Source organism: Typopeltis vanoorti, chromosome 17, assembly GCF_054136105.1.
Source record: "Typopeltis vanoorti isolate ZY-2024b chromosome 17, IOZ_Tvanoo_1.0, whole genome shotgun sequence".
Taxonomy (NCBI): Eukaryota; Metazoa; Arthropoda; class Arachnida; order Uropygi; family Thelyphonidae; genus Typopeltis; species Typopeltis vanoorti.
Window position 1 is genome coordinate 46,329,008 of NC_143565.1, and position 20,968 is coordinate 46,349,975.

Genomic DNA, 20,968 nt, shown 5'->3' on the forward strand with positions numbered 1-20,968 from the left:
TGTAGTTGTTTTATTCTAAAAGACTATAAAATTCAAGTTCATCAATCAACAAGAGTATGCAAAATGCCTGTGCTAATAAACTTGAAACTGTAAACTAGCTACAATCATTGTCTCTAATAGTCTTTGAAAACTGATGTCACACCTGTTGTGCCATATTTCTTAAAAGTTGTTTCAATATTAGTGTTTGTCAAATCGGATTCCTTATACAGGAATAGAGATTTTTTTTCTCTTTTCATCAGAATTCATAGTCCTAAAAAATAACTGCTGCATGGCCTTCGACCATCTTGGATATTGTTCTTCGGGAGTGGTAATCCCTAGGTAGTCCTGATTGGTTCTCAGACATGGACACACACTCTCTCTCTCTCTCTCTCTCTCTCTCTCTCTCTCTCTCTCTCTCTCTCTCTCTCTTTCAGGCTTCCATTATTACGATATTTTTTATCCAGATAGACCCTTTCCCATCCCCTCATGTTTCGGATGCTTTTTAGCTCCTAATTTCAAGGCAAATTCCACAGAAGAGCTTCTTTCCTATCCTGCAAACCTTTCACAATTCCTGAATTCAGGCGACTTGGTGGCTGCAAATTATTCACCCCGATATTAATGAGTGACTACATGCCTGATTCTATCTGTCTGAGATCAACAAAATCACCTTTAGCTGAAACGTCCTTATAAACGTTCTTCGAACCCAGGTCTTTCGAATTATGGAAACACATTCATTGAACGATTTATAAAATTGATATAAATACGGTAATTAGTTATCGTTTAAAGTAATTACTAAAATGTGTCTGATTTAAAGTAAAATCGAAATGACAGTTTCACTCCTGATCCCCCAATACCTAATTTCATCAAAAATCTCATTAGTGCCGTTGCAGATTGTTTTACGCGTGAGGGAAAAAGAACAAAGCGACTAATAGGTACTTGATTTATTTGTAAAATAAAAAAAAATTGGACTTACGAATTTAAGTAAGTCCAACGTAATTAATAAGCTGATGCAAGAAAGTGCATTCACCAAGTGAAAAAAGGTGCGAATGGCATTGTAACGCAATAGTCAACATGACACCAAAAACAAAAAAAAAATCTCTTTTTTTTTATGGCTGCTACGAGAATAGAAAGATAGAGAAACATGGGTGATTAAATATCTTGTTTTTGCAGATAAGACAGCAAGGAAGAATTTTTATTGTTGGATTCCAATCTCGCCAGCTATGACGTACTGCAATGACCTTGTTGCAATAACGTTGTTTCTGGAAAGCGTGTCCTTCAAGACTAACAAGTATGCTGTCCACCTGAACTGCAATCAAGTTTCTTTGTTAAGGAAAGAGTTATAGAACTAACAGCACAACATCCTCGGGTCCCTTAAGAGAATTATGCTTCAGTACGGCTTCACTTTTGGTCGGAAACGTGCCTGAAAGCTGCTAGACGTCACATAGTAGCTACCTTAATTTCGGGTGGTCAAAGCATGAAATAAATCACTGCTGTACTTATAGGTCAGCTCTACAAAGCCAAGTCGTCCAGGTTCTTCTATTGTGAAGCAGCGCTGTAAATAGGGGGCGCCGTGTACAGCTGCTATTTAGAACGACGTGTTTCTTATTCCCAGATTTGTTGTGTTCGTTTAGATTATACTTTGGTTTCGTGTAAACTGATCTTCACTTGGAAAAAAGCTCTTTTATTTCAGATAAACATTCCTCTTCGCACCAACAGGAATCAAATTCAGGTCTTTTCCAAGCTAAGGACACAAAGGTCACTCTTCTGCCGATGTAACTATGGAGCCGATTCAGTCTACTGAGCTGTCGTCGTAAGAGTCAACCTGTCTGCTAACACATTCCCTTGTAATCCTAGAAAAAAATGCTTTTTGCTGATGAATTGGACGTTTTATTGCCCCTTCTATCGTTTGTTATATGGCGACACCTACTTTGAGTTTTCAAAAGTTCACACCAGAAGGTGCCGCATTATGGTCACTGAAAATCGCCAAGTAATCTTTTAACTTTTTTTTAAACCTCTTAAGAACTCGTTCAAACTCACTCGCCAAGCTAACTTTTCCTTCTATTGTTATTATTTAATACAATCTTTCACCTCCGTAGTGGTGATAGTTTCCTGCCAAAAAGAAGAGCAAAAATTTAAGTCTCTAGAAGATGATTCGGTTTTTCAAATGCAACTTCACTTAAATTTTTCCTCGTTTAAGGATTCAACTAGAAATGATGGCATTCCACTGTTCACATGTTTATCAGCTCGGTCAGCGTGGTTGGCTAAGCGTCCACGCTTTCCAAACAACAAGATATGCATTCGAATCCTAGTCTATGGGTATTTGTGAATGTCTTTAAGTAGGAGACAAATTTATCGCTCTGCGTGAGACTGCAATCCTGCTTCGTGGAGGCCTGAATGCTTGAAACGTTTCATATTTGGTGTCAAGAGAAGAGAATCGGATTATCGAACTCCAAACTCACCAAGCTATTAGCTAACAGCCTGTCGTGAATGGAATCCGTAAAAAGAACCATACTTGAAAAAAGATTCTATGTTTCCAATGTTTCGGCTGAAACTGACTTCGCTCCATGCGTTTAGACAGTGGCTTCGAGAGTATGGTGGCGCGCTAATATAAGGAAGAAATCTAGCTGTCGACCTACAGCAGAAAGCAATTCCCCCCCCCCCCCAGCGAAAATAGGATGATTTCTGCTGACTGTTGCTCAACAAATTATATCGTTAATAAGCGTTACACACGATGCAAAAAGTTATTCCACATATGACGCATAAGTAGAGAAGTGTCGTGTACTTGACATGTGTTGAACGTGTATGTGTGTAGAAATCTGGGGTCACAGTGCTTATAAAAATCCATTATGTGCAAAGCACGCACCGTAAATGTCATAGAATCGTGAAACACCAATAACTCGTCCAAACGCTTTTTTCTTTCACCAGAAACCTCTGATTGACGGCTTGCTTTTACATTCTGTCATCTGGAAAACTTAGTTTTGCCAAGTCGAGAAATGAGGTGAAGTTTGGAAAAAACTTCAGGTTGCACATCGGCGTATTTCCCGGAATAGCAAACGAAATCGAGATTTCAAAGCTGTCAAGATTTCCGTAAAGCAAGCTGTTAATGAGATTTATCTGATGCGAAGAGAAAGTAGTTTTGTTATGCTATTGATACTTTCACCTTTACTATACTCCGGATATAATGGGATTTTATAAGCATAAATTCTGGTTAAGGTATAAAAATTGCATAGTTTAATGATAACTTGGTACAATCATTTTTAATTTGACCCTTTAAAAATGAACAATATTTCAGGGGAGGTTCCGACCTGGCAAACCGAACAGTTTCCTTTTAAGACATCTTTCCCCTCCTGTCCTTTTGCCCAGCCAAATACAAAAGTTTGCGGAGAATTGAACGTTTATAAAGTTGAAAAGTTTGTTTTCACATATGCGTAATGTTATAAAAACAAATCACAAACAAACATTGAAACATTTACAATCGTACCTCGAGGCTTCCTCTGGCACAGTACAAAGTCATGATGCAGATGTTGGGAGGATCTACGCAGGCACCAATGAATGGAGTAATGTTTTCGTGTCTCATTTCCCGAATCTGAAAGAAAATTTCAAATTATCATATACAGCGCTTGATTGAAAATAAAATAAAATAAAATAAAAATATTGGAAGAGTCACCGTGACTATGCATTTTTCTTTATTCCAGTGAAAAAGCAATATCCGAATATTAAAAGTTTGCTCGCTCTAAAATATTGCATTATTTCTAAAACGCGAATTGTTGTGAAGCTCTATTCATGTTCTCTGCTACTAAGTTTAGAGTCACCTTTTTACCCTTTCAATGAATGCTTTCAACGTCAGCAATGAAACCTTGAAATATAGTGCTGAACAAAACGAGAGCTTATTTTCTTCTCCTCATGAATCATTTATGGATTTTTTTTCAGATTCTACTTCTTAAATGAACGGTTAGACTAACAGAAATAAACATTAACAAGTGTGGAAATGATCAGGGGGGCATCGTATACCAAAATTAATTGCTTTTCAGTTTCCTCACAAGGATTCATAATATCAATTGAGTCTTAGTTCTAGATCCGTAATCTAGACAGGCCTCAGCAGAAAACGCGAAACTAACAGCTATAACGAGTTATAAATGGTCAACGAATGGAACAACCCAAAATGTTCTTATAATCTGCTGTGATTGCGAAAGCTATTAATTTTATCTCCAGGAAGAATTAGAAAGTTAAAACGAATATCAATGAGTGTAAAAGTAACCGAATGGACCTTCATCCAATCCACATTCATAACGAAACGTTCTCCAGTAAATACAATGTCAGTTCAAAACGATATTATCAGAAGTGCTATTATAGTTTTTAAGTTGTTAGTGTGATCTTTAGTATACGGTTAAAAAGTTCTATATTAGAATTCAGTCGAGGACACGAGGAGTTTCAGGCTACCTCTCCAGTCTTAGCTAAGATGGCCAATTTCAGAGGGCGAAATAAAAAAAAAAAAAACAGGAAAAATTCTGATCTCTTCTTCACATATGGAAATAATCTACAAACCACAAAATACTCTATAACGCAATGGTAATTCCCGGCTTAAATTATTTCGGTTGATTCCCCACGTAGCCAAGTAAATTGTTATTCACCGAGTCTAATTTTCACTGACCACGATATGTGAAAGATATATATACACCTAACGGCAGTTTTTTGACCTCAACAATCTCTCTGTACTTATGTATGTTATGGGAACCATACCGTTTTGACCTGAGAATCACGCGGCTCAAGATACAGAAACCAATTTGAATAGTGTTTACCAGATGGAAGAAGAAAGAGAAGTCGTTATGAGAGGCTTAAGGAATTCTGAAGAACGTACTTGAAGTAATCTGTAAATGAAGGGTTACAAGGCTTTGTAATCCGTCACACACGTTTGTGAAAACGTGCTAGGAAAGATAAGACATGCAAGAAAGTAAGACTGAAGGAGAATAACGAACTGTTAATCACGAATGGAGGTCCAACTGTAAAATTAATGAAGTCAGCACGAAGAAGATGGAGTAACTTAAAGAAAACAAGCGCGTAGAAGACTAAAGAACCAAACAAAACCGTTTGTTTATAACAATGGGATTTCGGTGATTAAATATTTAAGCTTTCTTGGAAAGACACAAGCGAAGGTAATTATGAAAACAACGCGATTTCTTCACTCCAAGATCCAATTACTGCAATTGCTGGGGTTGAACAAGTCCGTTGCATAACAACTAACCCAAGCTAAAATAGTGATTCTTCGCAGGGATTTTAAAAGTCTTATTAGGTGAAGGTGGTCTTCAAACTCTTAAGAAATTTTGCTTCTCTATTAAACTTTTTAATCCTTGATATTTTGATTACTTAGTACACTGACCTTCTAAGAAGGATTCTGTTTTTTACAGTACCTGTATCATCTCTTTGCGGATACTTCTGGTTAAATCAATACTTTTCTTATACACGTGGGTGATGTAGACTACGTTGCCCTTATAAAATCCGATTTTGGACAGGGTTCGACCGGTTATGGGATCTTCTGCACTAGGATCAGAGAGGGCACTGAATCGACTGGCTTCGAATCCTTGAATCTACAGAAGAGAAAAAAAAAACGGAAAGGAGATTTTTTGCAAACGTTAAAGTTCAAAACCACAAAATTCAAAGCGTGAATTCTGTACAGCAGTAGGATTTAATGCCACGCATTTTAATCAAAGTTCTAATGTATTAGAACAGAACAGTTTTATTCTATCTAACCTCAGTCGTTAAACAAATACAAAACAAAAAAAAGGTAAAAAGAAATGATCAAATGTCATCGGAAAAGGGAAATTTAATTAACTTTAATTAGTTAGGAACACGAAGCAGTTTCTTTTTGTTGTAAGAGCGAAAAAGAATTCACTACTTTGTAACCGATTTAGAAGGTACTACCAACTGACCCCGAATTAAAAACAAGGGAATATACTACTGATATTTCTCCCACTTCCTCCTACATGTGCATGCAATTAAAAGGGAAAAAAAGGGTGCGAAGACTTAAAACATTTCAGATGTTTGAGATTGCATCGTATGGCACGAGAGAGAGCGAGAGATGGCGAGAGAGAGAGAGAGAGAGAGAGAAAATGGTTTTAAAAGATCAAAAAAATGAATTCTTACGTTGGTATTGTTCTTGAAATTCTGAAGAGTGTAGTCAGAATTGGTTCTTAGTAGAATCACGTCTTTCATATCAGCTTTCCACAGAAGACGAGTAAGTTTGTGCTCATAGTGATAATGCCTGGAAAGAAAATATTAGCAGGGTGTCATTAAGGTTAATTGGTGTCATTAACTTTGAGTTCTTTAGACAGTAAGTGATTAATAGTTTTAAAAACTACGTAATTAACTCGATGAAAGGATGTGTAATTTGTTTACGCATCCAACAAATACAGCAGTGCTTGTTCGCAGAATCTCGTCAACTTCTTATATAATTGGAAATTTGATTCAAAATACTCACTTACTGTAGTAAGCACCAACCATTTTAAATTATGGTAAACGGAAGAATGGGATGTAATTTTCTGATTCAGTGCTGTTGTTTATTTCTTGATTTTCCCAAGTTGAGAAAATCTACAAAAGTCTTGGTTTTTGTTTTGTTTTTTTATTATATTACTTGGGTCCTTTTATTTACGTGATTTCCAACTTAGTTAAAATATTTTACTTATTTGTTTCAAGGATGTAGCATCGTCGAATTTCCTCGTTAGTTCTTTCCATATAAATTAATGGTTCTGCATGACTTTTCGACAAATTCAATTCAGTATAAACTCTCAAACTGAACTAGATCGTTAGGATTAAAGAGTGAATTCAAAAATAAATAAATAAAACAAATCCTGTAATGTCTCTTATTCACAAGGGGAGTAGACTGTGCTCTTAACCCTTAACAGCTTTTGGAAGATCTGTAGGTAGCGGGTTTCTAAGAGTTGAGTCGTTGTTATTTGTGATTTTAATGGGTGTCAGCGAAGAAAGTACAAACAACTCTGCCATCTCGTGGTCCTAAACTCTAACCGGTATATCTCTCATTTGTGAGAAGAATGACATAACCAAAAAAAAAATCCTATTTGAGTGTTAGCTGCAGAAATTGAATGGAAACCTTGAGTTAGATTTACTGGATGAACGACATAAGTGAGTTTCTGAGAATTGCCGCGAGAGAGCAGCTGTGTAGCCGTGTTCTGAGTATTGAGTAATAAAATTGATTCAAAGCTTTCAAAACTCGTTTCGTAAAAAAATTTCGTTTTCTTGCGTTATGTCGTTCTTCTCGCAGATGAGCGATATATACTGTACTCCCACAGATACGAGACCTTTCGACACTTCTGCGCATGCCAGAGGAAGGAGAATGCATTCTGATAATAGAGTATAGTACGCCCACAGATTCGAGACCCTTCGACACTTCTGCGCATGCCAGAAGAAGGAGAATGCATTCTGATAATAGAGTATAGTACGCCCACAGATTCGAGACCCTTCGACACTTCTGCGCATGTGAAAAGAAGGAGAATCCATTTCTATTATAGGGTCATCAATCCGTCTTGTGGGATGGGTTGTTTATTACTACACGTCGGAAAATTAACTTCTCTTTTATGATCAGCAGTTGGAGAATTTTACGTATAAATCACGTGATTTTGCATGTTGATGACAAATTCGTATATCGCCTTATTTCTTTGTCTCCTTTAGTGAATTGACTCTTCTTGGCAAGTTGCCAGACTAGGCTTTCGGATCTGTGGTCGGACAGTATTCTTGTCTGCAATGGTGTGAGTTCTACGGTCAGTTTATTATTATTATTATTATTATTATTATTATTATTATTATTATTATTTTAGTTTCATGGAGCAAAAACCGTGCTTGTCTACCAAAGATAAACTAAAGGTCTAGAAAGAAGTTTTTTTCGGACTCGCGACTAGAATTAAACCTATAAAAGTCGTTTGTAGTCACCATTTCTACAGAACTAGACGGGCACTATCCAGGAATAAGTATCGAATGCATATTTTGGCACATTTCGATTTCAACTAGAAATAGTGAGAAGTTCATTTAATCAGATCATCATATTTCTAATGTCTATAGTGACAAGAAATGAATGTTCTATTTGTTCATGTAAAGAAGAGGAGTTTATTTAGCAAAACTAATTCTCGTGGAAAGGCTTAGACGTTGGTTATGCATTTTCACTATATAATTTAAGGAAATTACAACGTACTAGGATATACATTAAAATAAATTTTAATATATTTCAATATTTCGGCAACGTCACGTTGCCATTTTCAAGAACTTAAGAACAAGACACGTGCACGCAGGCACTACAAAACAGTAAGTGAGGAAGAAGTAGGAAGCTATTATTTCTCCTAAAGTCCTGATGGTGCCCTCTAGCGGGCAATGTTGGTATTCTTGGGCGATTGGGCCGAAGGTCTTCTGATGTAGGTTTCCCAAATTTGAGGCAGTCTCATGCAGCCAAATTTGTTGAGTTTTGGATCGTTTCTTTGGGCTGAAGCTGATTCCATGAAAAGCCTTTCATATCTGTATTTGCTACAGTGTATTATCCTGGCTTTCTTCCACCGTATTCTATGGCAGGTATCCAGCGCATGGTCAGCAAGATTTTGCCGAAATATTGAAATATATTAAAATTTATTTTAATGTATATCCTAGTACGTTGTAATTTCCTTAAATTATATAGTGAAAATTAGCACAAACTAATATTAACTTTTGTATGAATACGGGGAAGTCCGAGGGACACACACTTGAAATTCTGAGAGCCGTATATGAGGATCGAATTATGTCACAAGAAAGAGTTTTCGACCGGCATATGAAATTCAACAATCCACAGATGGACTAAAGGATACGAAATTCGGTTTGTTTAGGAAAAAGGCTTAACTACACAGTAATACCAACGAATTAAATTTAGATGAAAAATAGTAAGTCGTATGGGAAAACTATCGAGGAAATTTCATACAAAGGTTATAATTCCACGGGTTTTGCGGGATGAACAAAAGCAGTAAAGAGCTACACTGTGGTGCTAATTAAAAACGGGCAATTCCGATTTTGGCAGCGAAGGATATTAATATATTTGTAAACTTGAAAGCATAACATTATCTAGTTTCTTACTTAGAGTACTTCGTGCACATTCTAAAAGTTATTTAAATAGAGTTAAACTATTAGCATTACTTAATGAGTGGCCTGACATTTAAATATTAAGGCTAATTATCTCAAACTCACTGAGGGAGATACCACCTTTTTTGATTAACGGAGCAAAAAAGGTGGTATTTGTTAAGAATTTCCAATACAAGTCCGAACAAAATAACTATTTTATAACAGGGGATGAAACATGGCAATACCACTATGCACTAGAAGCAGAAAAGAAAATGTAATTGAAAAAGCTTGTGTGACTCCGAGGCAGAGCACTGCAGACCTCCTTAAATAAGCAAAGAAAGACCGCGAATGCCAGTTCCTTTGATTTGTTTGTTTTAGATTGAGGCACGTGCTATTCAGAATTCATTCCAGAAAGTCCAACAGTTGATCAGAATTCTATGCATTCTGATATGTATGTTCAGAGGAATGCATGAGCGTATGGATTCTCCACTCTGAACGATTTGTTATTCTGTCAGCTCCAGAACAATCGTCTAAGAGCTGTAGATGATACTTCAGCACATCAGGGCCTGTCCCCCCTCATGGGGATTCCGAAATGCAAGAATTGTATTTATTTAGAATTGTATTTATAAAACGAAACCTCTTATTGTCACGGAAATATTAACATCCGTCTGCTTCCTCAAAGTTCACAACTTCTCTTGGTGATGAGGAGGACATCAGTTAGAATGTACCAATAAAAGTATGTTATTCTCTTGCTGCTTTACAACAGCACCTAACATTGTTTATCGTTAATCCACATTTATTAACAGATTTTGCACAGTTGAGTACTTCATAATCATATTATAGAGGGCCAAATCGCTCGTCAAATGCAATGAAATAGTCCTGATCGATTACCTCCATAATGATGAATCCATGCTAAGCCAGTTTGTGGTTAAATAGAAAACAATTAAGTTAATTTTAAACCTATTATTGTAATGACTTAACTGAGAAGTTAAGGTTAAACCTGTATATATTCTGTTTATATTATCAAGTCCCTGGAATGACGTGACTGCTCTCGCCATTCAAGGATGTAGTTTTATGAAGTAAGGCTATAATACATCGATCGAATGAATTTTTTTCTAGACTTCCAAAAGATGATGAGTTAATTTAAATCCCACACAACCACTTGCCTAATCATTCGACTATCACCACTTCCTTTTAAGATAAAATTTAAAAAAATCTGATTTACTTTTGACATGACGGATAAAAAATCATTGTAGGGGCTATGATAAGAACGTTGCTTTTATTGGTTGGGATATTAACCAAGGAATGTATAGTGACTTTATATAACTGTCGTATGCGACTTATTATTCTGAATCCCGGTGATAATGATGGTAATAATGAGTGTATATGAAATGTATTTTTAGAAATTCTCAAAAGTTATGTAAAAGAACTTTTTTTAAAAAAATTGAAATATCCCACCGGCCATAGTACTTTTGCTAATATTTATGTTCCAGTCAGGATTATATTTTCAATTACATTTCTTCTATAACCATGAAGTTAATAGGTTTATTTTTATTATTTATCTATTTTATTTTTTACATTTAAATAGGTCGCACTGTGTATTCCCCCGCATGAGGTGTCTTGTACTTTAGTCAGATAGATAATCCCGTTGGGTACAATGGTATTTGAGTAAAATCGATTGCCACTACTAGGGAAGTGCGTGTAAGGTCACAGTCTATTGTGACTCAATCGATGTTTCTCTGATGATTCTCGCCATAAATTCTAGCCTATCTATCGATTATTCACTCCCAATGGCATATAGCCGATATATTTGTTCCCGTTATAAATGGAAAGGATGGTTGGAATGATTGCAGAGATTTGCCCTCAGAGCTAACAGCAAATATTGTTCAATTTCGTTTAAAAAAATTCATACTGACGTTCCATCAACCAATATAACGAAGAAAATGTTCTCAGAGGATATAAGAAAAATCCAACTCTCACCTGAAGGCAAAGAATCCGGCAACCAACACGACAAATGCACAAACAGAGCAGATTCCAATCAATCTCCAGTCTGAAAGTAAAATGGGAGAATTTAGTATAGAACTGCAATTAAATAAAGCTAGAAAAAGTAAAATTGACAAGATTTGACAAATGTTTTAACTCTCAAAATTCGTATTCCACTTGATACTAAACAATAATAGAAGAATATTCTAAATTCCCTCCTCTTTCTTTCAGCTGTTCTATAAATTAGCTCTTCATCAAAAAAGAACTACTGTATAAAGTTAATAAAGTTGTTAAAACTAAACTGTTAAAATAGCTAATATTTTTAATCACTACTAGAGTGAATAATCTGACATTACCCCAGTGAAAATGACTGACAGGTACGGAATTTAAAGCAAATAGAATCAAAAAGTAATGTGCTGACTTAAAAAGAGAAATGTATCAATCGAAGTCGCTAAAGCCCTCAACCTCCTGTAATTCGATTCTGATTACATTTGGCTGCGCTGCAATTATTCTTATTGTCCGCCTAAAAGTTGCTACCAAATTCTGTCTGCTCAAATGAAATTTTGAGCGGACAGAAGCTTTTTTTTATTATTTTAAATTAACAGAAAAGTATTAACGACATCCTTTTCGAAACGCAACTCTATGAAATCTAGGTAAAGTGTACGCAGTACTTACAGGAGCTCAATATGAACTATCTAAATTGTACTCACGATGATTCTGAACACAAAAACATGATAACAAAATGCTGTTTGTACTTAGTCGTACAATTTCCCCTGAAACCTGTTATGTAGATAATCATTGCACTTGGCACTTTGAAAGGCGATCGTCAAGTAGGAGTGACCTTCAAATACTAATGTTATAATATAATTGTAAAAAATAAAAAAAAACCTTTTATTTCATTCTATATGCATTGATCGCTGAGAAATAGCTGTCTGTCGGGACAACATAGCCGCAAGACATTTTTGAAATCTCATTTAAAAAAATCTCTTTAAAATGATGTGTTATTTAATGTTACCGGATAAAGAAAGTTTCCCCTCAGGCTACTGTTTCCCCTCTAGAGGAAACAATAGAAAATTATTTATGCAACACATACTAAATGCATATCTGACCCTATGAATCTGGGACCAGATGTACTATACATTTATTCACGAGGCCAGACTTATAATCAATAAACGACATATTTGCCAAACAAGAAAGCTCTCTTGCGCGCGTATGTGTTCGAAACATTGACTTAAAATTTCAACGTTTTCTCATTCAAAATGGTATTTATTTATTTTTAATGAATTCTTTTTCAGAATAGAAAGGAGAATATGTATTCGGATTTATTGGTGACAGAGCTTATTAATACTGATAAAATGAGTATGACTATTACTTAAAAAAGTACTTTGTCTCATGAACTATTGGCAGCCAACGCACACTTAAGAGAGAAGGAGGGTTCCCAAAACTCTGAATGCGAGTACACACGTGCACACAAACGACGGTCGCTGCTTTGCGTAAGAAAAATTGCTCTCATGAGTGCGCTATAGGGTGTTAGTATTTTGTACTCTGGATGATTCTTAAGATATTCTTTGGGTTCGAGTTTTGACGAGGGTCATTTCGAAAGACTCTCGTAAAAATCCAAACACAGCAATATACCAAGACATGTTTCAAATATATAAAACAATAAAGTCAAAGTCTAGAAAAAGTATTTACCGCGAACTAATAAAACCATAACATTTAATAACTTCTGCCATCAAAGGCACTCTAATAGCTATAAATAATGTTTAAAGGAAATAATAGAAATATCTAATTTTACTCTCATTAAGAAATGCTTTAGCTTTCAATCTATGCACTTGAATGCATTAAAAATCTATTTTTAAGTACCGTAAATCACATCTTACCTGGTTGATATACACACAGTTCACCATTGAAGCCACAGAGCGGTTCGCTTTTAGGTGGACCTTCCCCGATCCATTGTATTTCTCTTTCCATATTAAGATACTTAAGAGGCAATCATAAGAAAGACATATATATCCGTTAGTTTGTTCAGAAATCATTAATTATAACTTTAGCACTCATTTTATACACAGCATTATTTGATTCGTTATTATCTCTTGATTTTGAATTCATTGAAAGAAATTATAAGTTACTGCAATCACTTTTTAGGGGTCAAAGTTTCATGAATTAAACATTAAAAAAAAATCCGTCAGAAAAAAAAAATCCGAGTTCAAATCGAAAAGGCTTTGTTGAATATTCGAATTCTAGAAGCCTTCAGAAAAAAAAATTGAAAACGTGGATGTTGAATAATGGCAAAACTTTAGTAACTTTCAAACAGCAATCATTCTAGCGATGACTCTCTATGATAAATGATACGGTTGACGAGAGATTTCTGAAAGAATCCACAGAACTTAAGAAACAATCTGATACGGAAAGCAGTACCAAGCTGCTTCCCTCATTGGGATAACTTATTGGTTTTCACAGTTTTCCAGAAGCCTCCTGGCTCAAGTTAGCCAATAAATCATTATTGCAAGATCTGCTGCAATAACATTTATTTATGGCATGAAGAAACAACAGATATCGACAAAGTTTCAATTTACGAACATTAAAAAAAAACATTTTTTTAAATTTTCGAAATGGAACAGTTACAACGATTAGCAATTGTCTAAAGATTGCGCTCTGAATGGAAGAAGGGGAGATAGTAGAAAATATTCTGTTATCTCATCTAATCTCAATTAATAATTTTTAATAATTAATAAAGTATTAATAATTTAATAACATTTTAGGTGGACTCAATTTTTTCTTCTTCATTTTGTTATCCATCGTCCTATTCTAGATTTTATTTCGTCTTCCAATATTTTAGTGCTTAGCCATCTTTATCTTCCCTTAATGTTTTTATTTCGTTTTCCCATATAAAACTATCATCAAATATAATAAAGATTAAATTAAATATATCTTTATAACTTTCCGCTCGCAGCAAATATGATGATTTATTTCATCTTTGACTTGCGTAAATTGACATAGTTACAAAAATTAGAGATGGCGCTTCTGTTCTTTATATTTTAATTGTGTTCTCTTACTCCATCACATTGAAGATGCCTTCGATACTAAAGCAATTTTTCCCTATTAATTAAATATTTACACACGTAAGTCTTCTGTCTCTAATTTTCTTTCATATTATTTCATTCTTTTTTTATATTATATTTTCTTCAAAGCTATTGTAAATAATTATTATTAGGCCTTTGTTCTTCTGATACTTATTTTGTCATTTAATTAAACCCCACATTTAATAAAATTTAATGTGGGGTTTAATTATCTCATTTTTTTCTGTTTTTAAATAGCACTTTAATTGTACTTATTTACTCTTTACTTATTTCTCTTGTACTCTGTACTTATTTCTAATCCTTTTCTGATGTAAATATCCAAAAGGATAATTTGTTTTCTCATTTATAATAGAACACTACTTCATTGATTTTAGTCATTTTGCACCCTACGGATATTAGGTACATTTTTGTGTTCATAAAATATGTTCATTATTTTTAAGTTATATAGAGTATGACATATAAGCAGTGGTGAGCTATAAGGGGCTCGCGCGAGCCCTTTGTTAAATTTTTCTCAAATTTGCGAGCCCCTTGTTACAATAATCTTGTAGAACTAGAAAATACTACCGCGGAATGTATACATGATACTATAATTGCTATTTTAAATTCATATGGATTTTCTGATAACTATATAAAAAATCATTTCATTGCATTTTGTTCTGATGGAGCTAGTGTAATGTTTGAAAACAAATCAGGTGTTGCAATCAAACTTCTACAAAAATTTCCCAACGTTGTGATTTGGCATTGTGTTCTCAATTCACAACATACTCATCGTTTACAATTAGCATTAGACGATTCGATAAAAAAACAAATCATTTTGAAATATTTATGGAAAAAATATATGCTTTTTATCATCAATCACCAAAAAATCAAAGAGAATTAAATACGATTGCAAAAGACCTTGGTATCGAAATTTTAAAGATCGGCCGTGTGTTTGGACCATGACGGGCAGCTTGCAGTTTGCAATGGCTCTTGCTTTGTGGAAAAATTACCCAGCTTTATGCAAGCATTTTGCATCGAACGATAAATATAAGGGCTTTTTAAACCGACTTCTCAATTTGGAATTTTTACAAGATCTAGCATTAATGATTGATATCCTACAGGAGTTATCATATCTGTCAGAAGCTCTACAAAGTCGCAATATAAGTATTATAAGGGCTAAGTTAGCCTTTTTTTTTTCTCTCGACGATGCGAGCCGTTTGTTAAAATTTCCATAGCTCACCACTGTATATAAGTCGTTACCATTTTTTGTTTATTGCTGATTAAAATTTTCTATATTATCATAATTATTTTTATATCCTCCTAGTTATGTACTAAGGTCTCGGCTATTATGTTATAATATTGAATTATTTTTCTTTTTTCTTCTTCTTCCTCTTAAATTTAAAAAAAAAAGAAAAGAAAATTAAAAAAAAACATATATGTATATTATTTACAGAGCATCATGGAGCAAAAGCTTCCTCCGCATCTTTCATTCTACAGATTATTATTACATTAACTCTCTTGGAGTCATACCATTAACAATTACATAAAATGTATATAAGAAATATATACATTTTATATAATAAGTGTAGGTAGGTGAAATAAGTAAGTCCGCAGACGTAGGGAAAATCTCTCCAGCCTGTAACATATCTATCATACTGAAGCTTAAATTCATTAACATTCTTAGCATTCACAACATATTCAGGTAATGCATTCCACTCACCCACCACTCTCCCTCTAAAAATGCCTGTCATCCTCTTATTCATTACGTCCTCACGCAGTTTTAAAGGATGGCCTCTAGATCTTGCTCCTTCCTTATTTTCTGCTATCTAAAAGCTCTCCCTTGTATCCATTAGGTAAATACCTCTCCACAGCTTTAACCTACCGACCTGAGGTTATATATATATGGCTTTGATATATCTTCATAGCTAACATTCCGCAGTCCTGAAATAATTTTTATCAACTGTCTCTGCATCCTCTCCCAAACCCGGCGAGGAGATTTGAGCACAACAGTCCAGATGTGAGCCTCTATTACTCAGTTGGTATCGTCTCCAGGATCCCGTGCTTCCTTAATATCCTCCAGCATACTCACACATATAGAATACGCAGTATCCCACCTGTAGTTTCCAAAAATTTAAAGCTTATATTAATCTACATTAAACTGTTATCCCCATTCATCTGCCCATATTTCCAACTTATTCAGGTCTTCCTGAAGAGTCACTACACCAATAACCTTTCCCAGTTTCACGTCATCCGCAAACAATTGAATATCCCCTTGAATTTCAGTGAAAAGATCATTTTCGGATTATTTTTATTTTAATTAATTTACGAATCCAAATCATTAATCCAACTTGGTTCACAGTTATGTATTTAGTCTACTATAGCGAATTATTTATTAGGTTCATTTAGGTTTCTGTTTATTTCTGTAAGAATTGTTATTTGCATGTTGCCTTCGTGTCAATTTCTTTTTGTCTAATTATTTTTACTTATTTACTAATACTTCAAATATTCCACACGGAACATATTTAAACTACATTTTTCCTTTTCCATAATTTATTTTTACATTTACATTAGTTTAATTGAACAAGTAGCTTTGAATTTATCGCTGGTTAATTAAATATTCTTTATTTTTAATTTCTCACAAATTTGTCTTCGATTTCCAATAATAATACGTTATAAATTATAATTTTGTTTGGTTATCTTAATCGTACATTTGAAAAAAAAAAGCGAACCTGAAGGGAAATTTACAGAAGTTAGTAATGAACAGATCAATTCAATTAAGAATGTCCTGTGGAAAAAAAAAGTTGTAAATAATCATCCTAACCAACCATTTAATATGAAGTCATATTTACATATTTTAATTTTTTTTGTCCATAATAAATGCTAGAAAATTATTTTTTGACGTGCTTGTGATTCTTTTCTTTTTCATGTCCACCGGTATATTTGATTGCAATCCATCGCTGTTCGAGTCACTCGAATAAACACTAAAATCGATATGCTTGCTTCCTAAGAAAATTAAGTTTTCTAAATACATCGCCATGCCATGAGAATTCTCATCCGTTTTTCTACGAATGCGAGGATGAAAAATACATCCAGTGAACATTTTTATAAAGAAGAAATCACCGAAGTCAAATTTCGCGAACAAATGCTGCCCAGCGCAATACTGGTTATGTTGTTTCGTTAGAAAGGCCAACAAATGTATGGATATTGTGTTCGATTTCCTATAACCAGCTTCTCGTTGAACAAGGTGAAGATAAACAGATGGAGATAAGATAGAGAAAGAATAAATAAAGTCAGAAAAGTAGGGTTCCTCCTTTCCCTGTTATTAGGTTAAAATTTCCATCGAAGGAAGGAAGTTCTAAGATATATTAAAATATTAAATAATGAATTAATAAAATTTCCTTTAAGAACATTTCAAACCTGCTTTAAAACTGGTAAAGCCTCCAGTTTTAAAGCAGGTTTAAAAAACCTTATAGGGCGAAATTCCGCCCTATAAGGTTTTTCAAGTGGAATTTTTAGTTAACAGTCTCATATCAAAGTTTTATTTTTTCTCCTCCTACAAAACAAATTGACGATACACGCAAGTGAAAAGTATGACGGACTTGAATGCCTTGTTGTAATCAAGCTCAAAACTTCAAATTCTTAAATTGTTATCTTTCTTTAAAATTTTAAAGTTAAAATTTTAAAGAAAAAAATTAATAACTCAATCACGATTTAGCATTTACATTAGCGGAAATAGTTTATTAATATTTGTATTAAATTTATGTTTATTCTCAGTTCTTTGAAGGCGAGGTTAAAGAGTTTAATTCCGAGTTTGCAATACTAATTTTAAAAAAAATGAAAATATTTATTTTCTTGTTTCTTTCTTCTAAGAGTATGCCAAAATGACTAAAAACGATCATCGCCAAAAGGGCAGCAAAAGTTATAAATAAGAGAAAAAGTTTACATTTTTGCTTTCTTAAAAGTCGGATCAAACAGTTTGGGTGGTTTCCCCTAAAGTTTTCTAACTATATAATGCAGCGTACAGACTTGCTTGCTGATGGTTACATCTCTGATCTTTATGTGACAACAGAGAAAGCATTAGGACGAGTAATTAGCGCTTAAATGGACGAAATATGTAAGGAACATTCACGAGGAATAATGACAATGTATAGTCAACGATTGCATATTTATGCCATTAATCAACTTATACAGATAGATGAATGATAGATAGATAAATCAAATTGATGCAGGCGTTTGTCTGTGCTGTTTGTCCACGATTATTATCCTGTGAGGAAAATGATTATCTCCTCCATTCTATCCTCATTAAACAGGCAGCCTGTAAACACATTTACATATGTTATAAGTGGACGTCATTACCAGTCCTGAATAGAAACAGGTGGCTGGCGAGGAGTGCCTGATTTAGAAAGATAATTGCTTACAGAAGCTCTCTAATTTCCTTTCTTGAAATTAATTAAATTTTTATTCGGTTTCAGATAACAGGTGGAAGCTCTGAAGGAAGGCGAATGATGTAATTCATCGTACTCTTCTAGACGATAATTTTAAGACAATTGGTTGGGAAGAGGCAATACAGCACTCCTCGGAATCTCATTATATTTATTGGGTTGAAGTCAGGAAAATTTCTATTTTTAACAACAAAGTAGAGAAAAATAAACTAATAGAGGGAAGAGTAAATAATGTTCGAGGAAAGTTATTATAACACTTAACTGTCAAGGCAATTATAATTATTACTTACCGGGAGGCCTAGAGAGTTGTGCGTGAATCTTCCAACTGGTTGCATGCTCTTACTCTTCGAGCCATTCTCTTCTGGACCGTCATCGCAGAGTGCGAGAAGCGTGTAATTTCCTTCTGCGTCACCGTTATCATCGATCATGACGCTGAAACCCAGAATACCTTAAGTGGAAAAAAGGAGAAATGGGAATAATTTTAAGTCAAGACCATTTAGTGTTTCACGTTACTTGACAAGATCGTTCGTAATATTCTAGGACAGTGACATTTCTCTGTTTTTATAACCTTCTCAAGTAAAATATGAACTGGCATCACAAGTGGGCTCTGGAATAGATAATCCACTTTGTAGTCGAGATATTATCAGAGGTTCAGTAAGCAATCACTCAGCGCTAGATGATGGTGTTAAAATCGTGATATTTCCAGGAAAATCCTAACAAATGTCCGTGAAATAATAAAATATTGCATGGATAAGGTTCATTTTCTGATGAGCAACTGAAGTGATCATCTATGAGCAGAGAATTTTAATATTTCTGTTTGTTTTCAATTTTTTTTTGTTTTGTTTAGCTGAATCAAACATCAAACATTTTAACTCAAAAAAATTTTCGCTGCTTTCAGAAGAGTCCAAGTTTGAATTATTGTTATTTTTTCATGATTAACTGAAAGGAATTTGTCAAATACGCAACATCATGAATACTTTAAATTGCAAAAAAAAACATCACACTCTAAATTAGAAGATGCAATATGTTTAACAGGAAGTATTCATTTAATAGACAGGAATTATGGGTATTAAATTAATTTTTATCAAATGATAAAATTTTTACGATGATAAAAATGATACTTACAAATTTTTAATAGATAGTATTTCAAGACTGAACACAGAAAAAAAAAACTAGAAAAATATTCTTCTCCTTACCCGAACACTATGCACGGAATAACGTTTTGAATTTCCTCAAAGGATCAAGAAAGAGCTAACTTATGGTGTCACTTCTAACTATCGGGAGTCAAAGCACTAAATTATCAATTAATGTGGAAGACGTGGCGACAGATTATGTAGCAGCTGTAAATTGAGCGCATACTCTGACCAGGAAATGCGGAAGTGAAGAAAAAAATCTGTGAAAGTGGAGAGAACATTACTTCTTCCTCCTGTTGTCATAGTCCAATCAATCTTCCCCAGAACCTTTTCACTAGTAGGGCTAACATTTCTTCTTTGCCTTCTTCCGCTAACGTCTTTTACTAGACGATTCATTAATAAGTCGCCTACGAAAATAAATTGCTATCATTCGCGAAGATATCCAGTTTACATGAAGAAATATGGAAAGGCAATAAACAAGTAAACTTTCTAGATTAACTGAACAGTTCAGTTCATATATCAGAAACGAGTAATTTTTCTCTTTACTGGATTTTCTAACTTTCTCACAAGACATCTTCCGGATAGGTTTGTACCAATATGTGTTGACAATGAATATATGCTTAAAAGTTTAATTATTTGCAAAGCAGAATTTTTGTTCCAGTTTCATTTCCTCTAAGTTAAAACATTTATTATGAAAAAGAACCCTCAAGATTCTCTTGAAAAAGGATCTTCACATTTCCTTCATTCGTGGTATGTAATGCTTATGAAAGATGGTTATAGTTACGCATAAAACCAGGTTATGAGGTTAGTATATATATATATATGATCTTTTAACTTCGTATGTTCTCCGCTGCTTATTTTTTTCGTAAGAAAATCAGTTTTTGGAAAGAAAACTCTGCCACAGTCTCACAGTCTCTCCGTGGTATAAGATCTGCTACTTAACCTTGAATTATATTTCTAGTTTTTGACCGCAATCAGAAATATCTGAATACACTTCGGAAATCAAGAAATTATAGTTAATGCGTATCATTATAAGCAGAAATTGCAGAATACGCGAGATACAGTTCAAGAAGCAGGAGAACAATGAAAAAACGTGTCTTCACTGCTTCCTGACTTCGTTATGTGAAGTCAGGAAGCGATGTCTTTTCAAAAGTTTCTCTAGCTCCGAGAAGAAATGGGAACTAGACAGTGTTTATTTATTTATTTAGCGTATGGCTCACACATGAAAAGTTACATTACATTAATCCTTAATACATATGGACATTATTTACACTAATAAGACATA

At 34.2% G+C, this 20,968-nt stretch overlaps 1 protein-coding gene across 1 annotated transcript in view; it reads right to left on the bottom strand.

The window, feature by feature from the left end:
- The window catches only part of Gyc32E (Guanylyl cyclase at 32E), a 107,323-nt gene that overhangs the window by 17,288 nt on the left and 69,067 nt on the right, over window positions 1–20,968 (bottom strand). The window contains exons 6-11 of the mRNA XM_090407652.1: window positions 18,841–18,998; window positions 12,930–13,029; window positions 11,047–11,116; window positions 6,121–6,238; window positions 5,388–5,564; window positions 3,461–3,565 (exon numbers count right to left, since the gene is read on the bottom strand). Coding sequence (XP_090263778.1) covers window positions 3,461–3,565; window positions 5,388–5,564; window positions 6,121–6,238; window positions 11,047–11,116; window positions 12,930–13,029; window positions 18,841–18,998 — 728 coding nt within the window. The remainder of the gene's footprint in view (window positions 1–3,460; window positions 3,566–5,387; window positions 5,565–6,120; window positions 6,239–11,046; window positions 11,117–12,929; window positions 13,030–18,840; window positions 18,999–20,968) is intronic.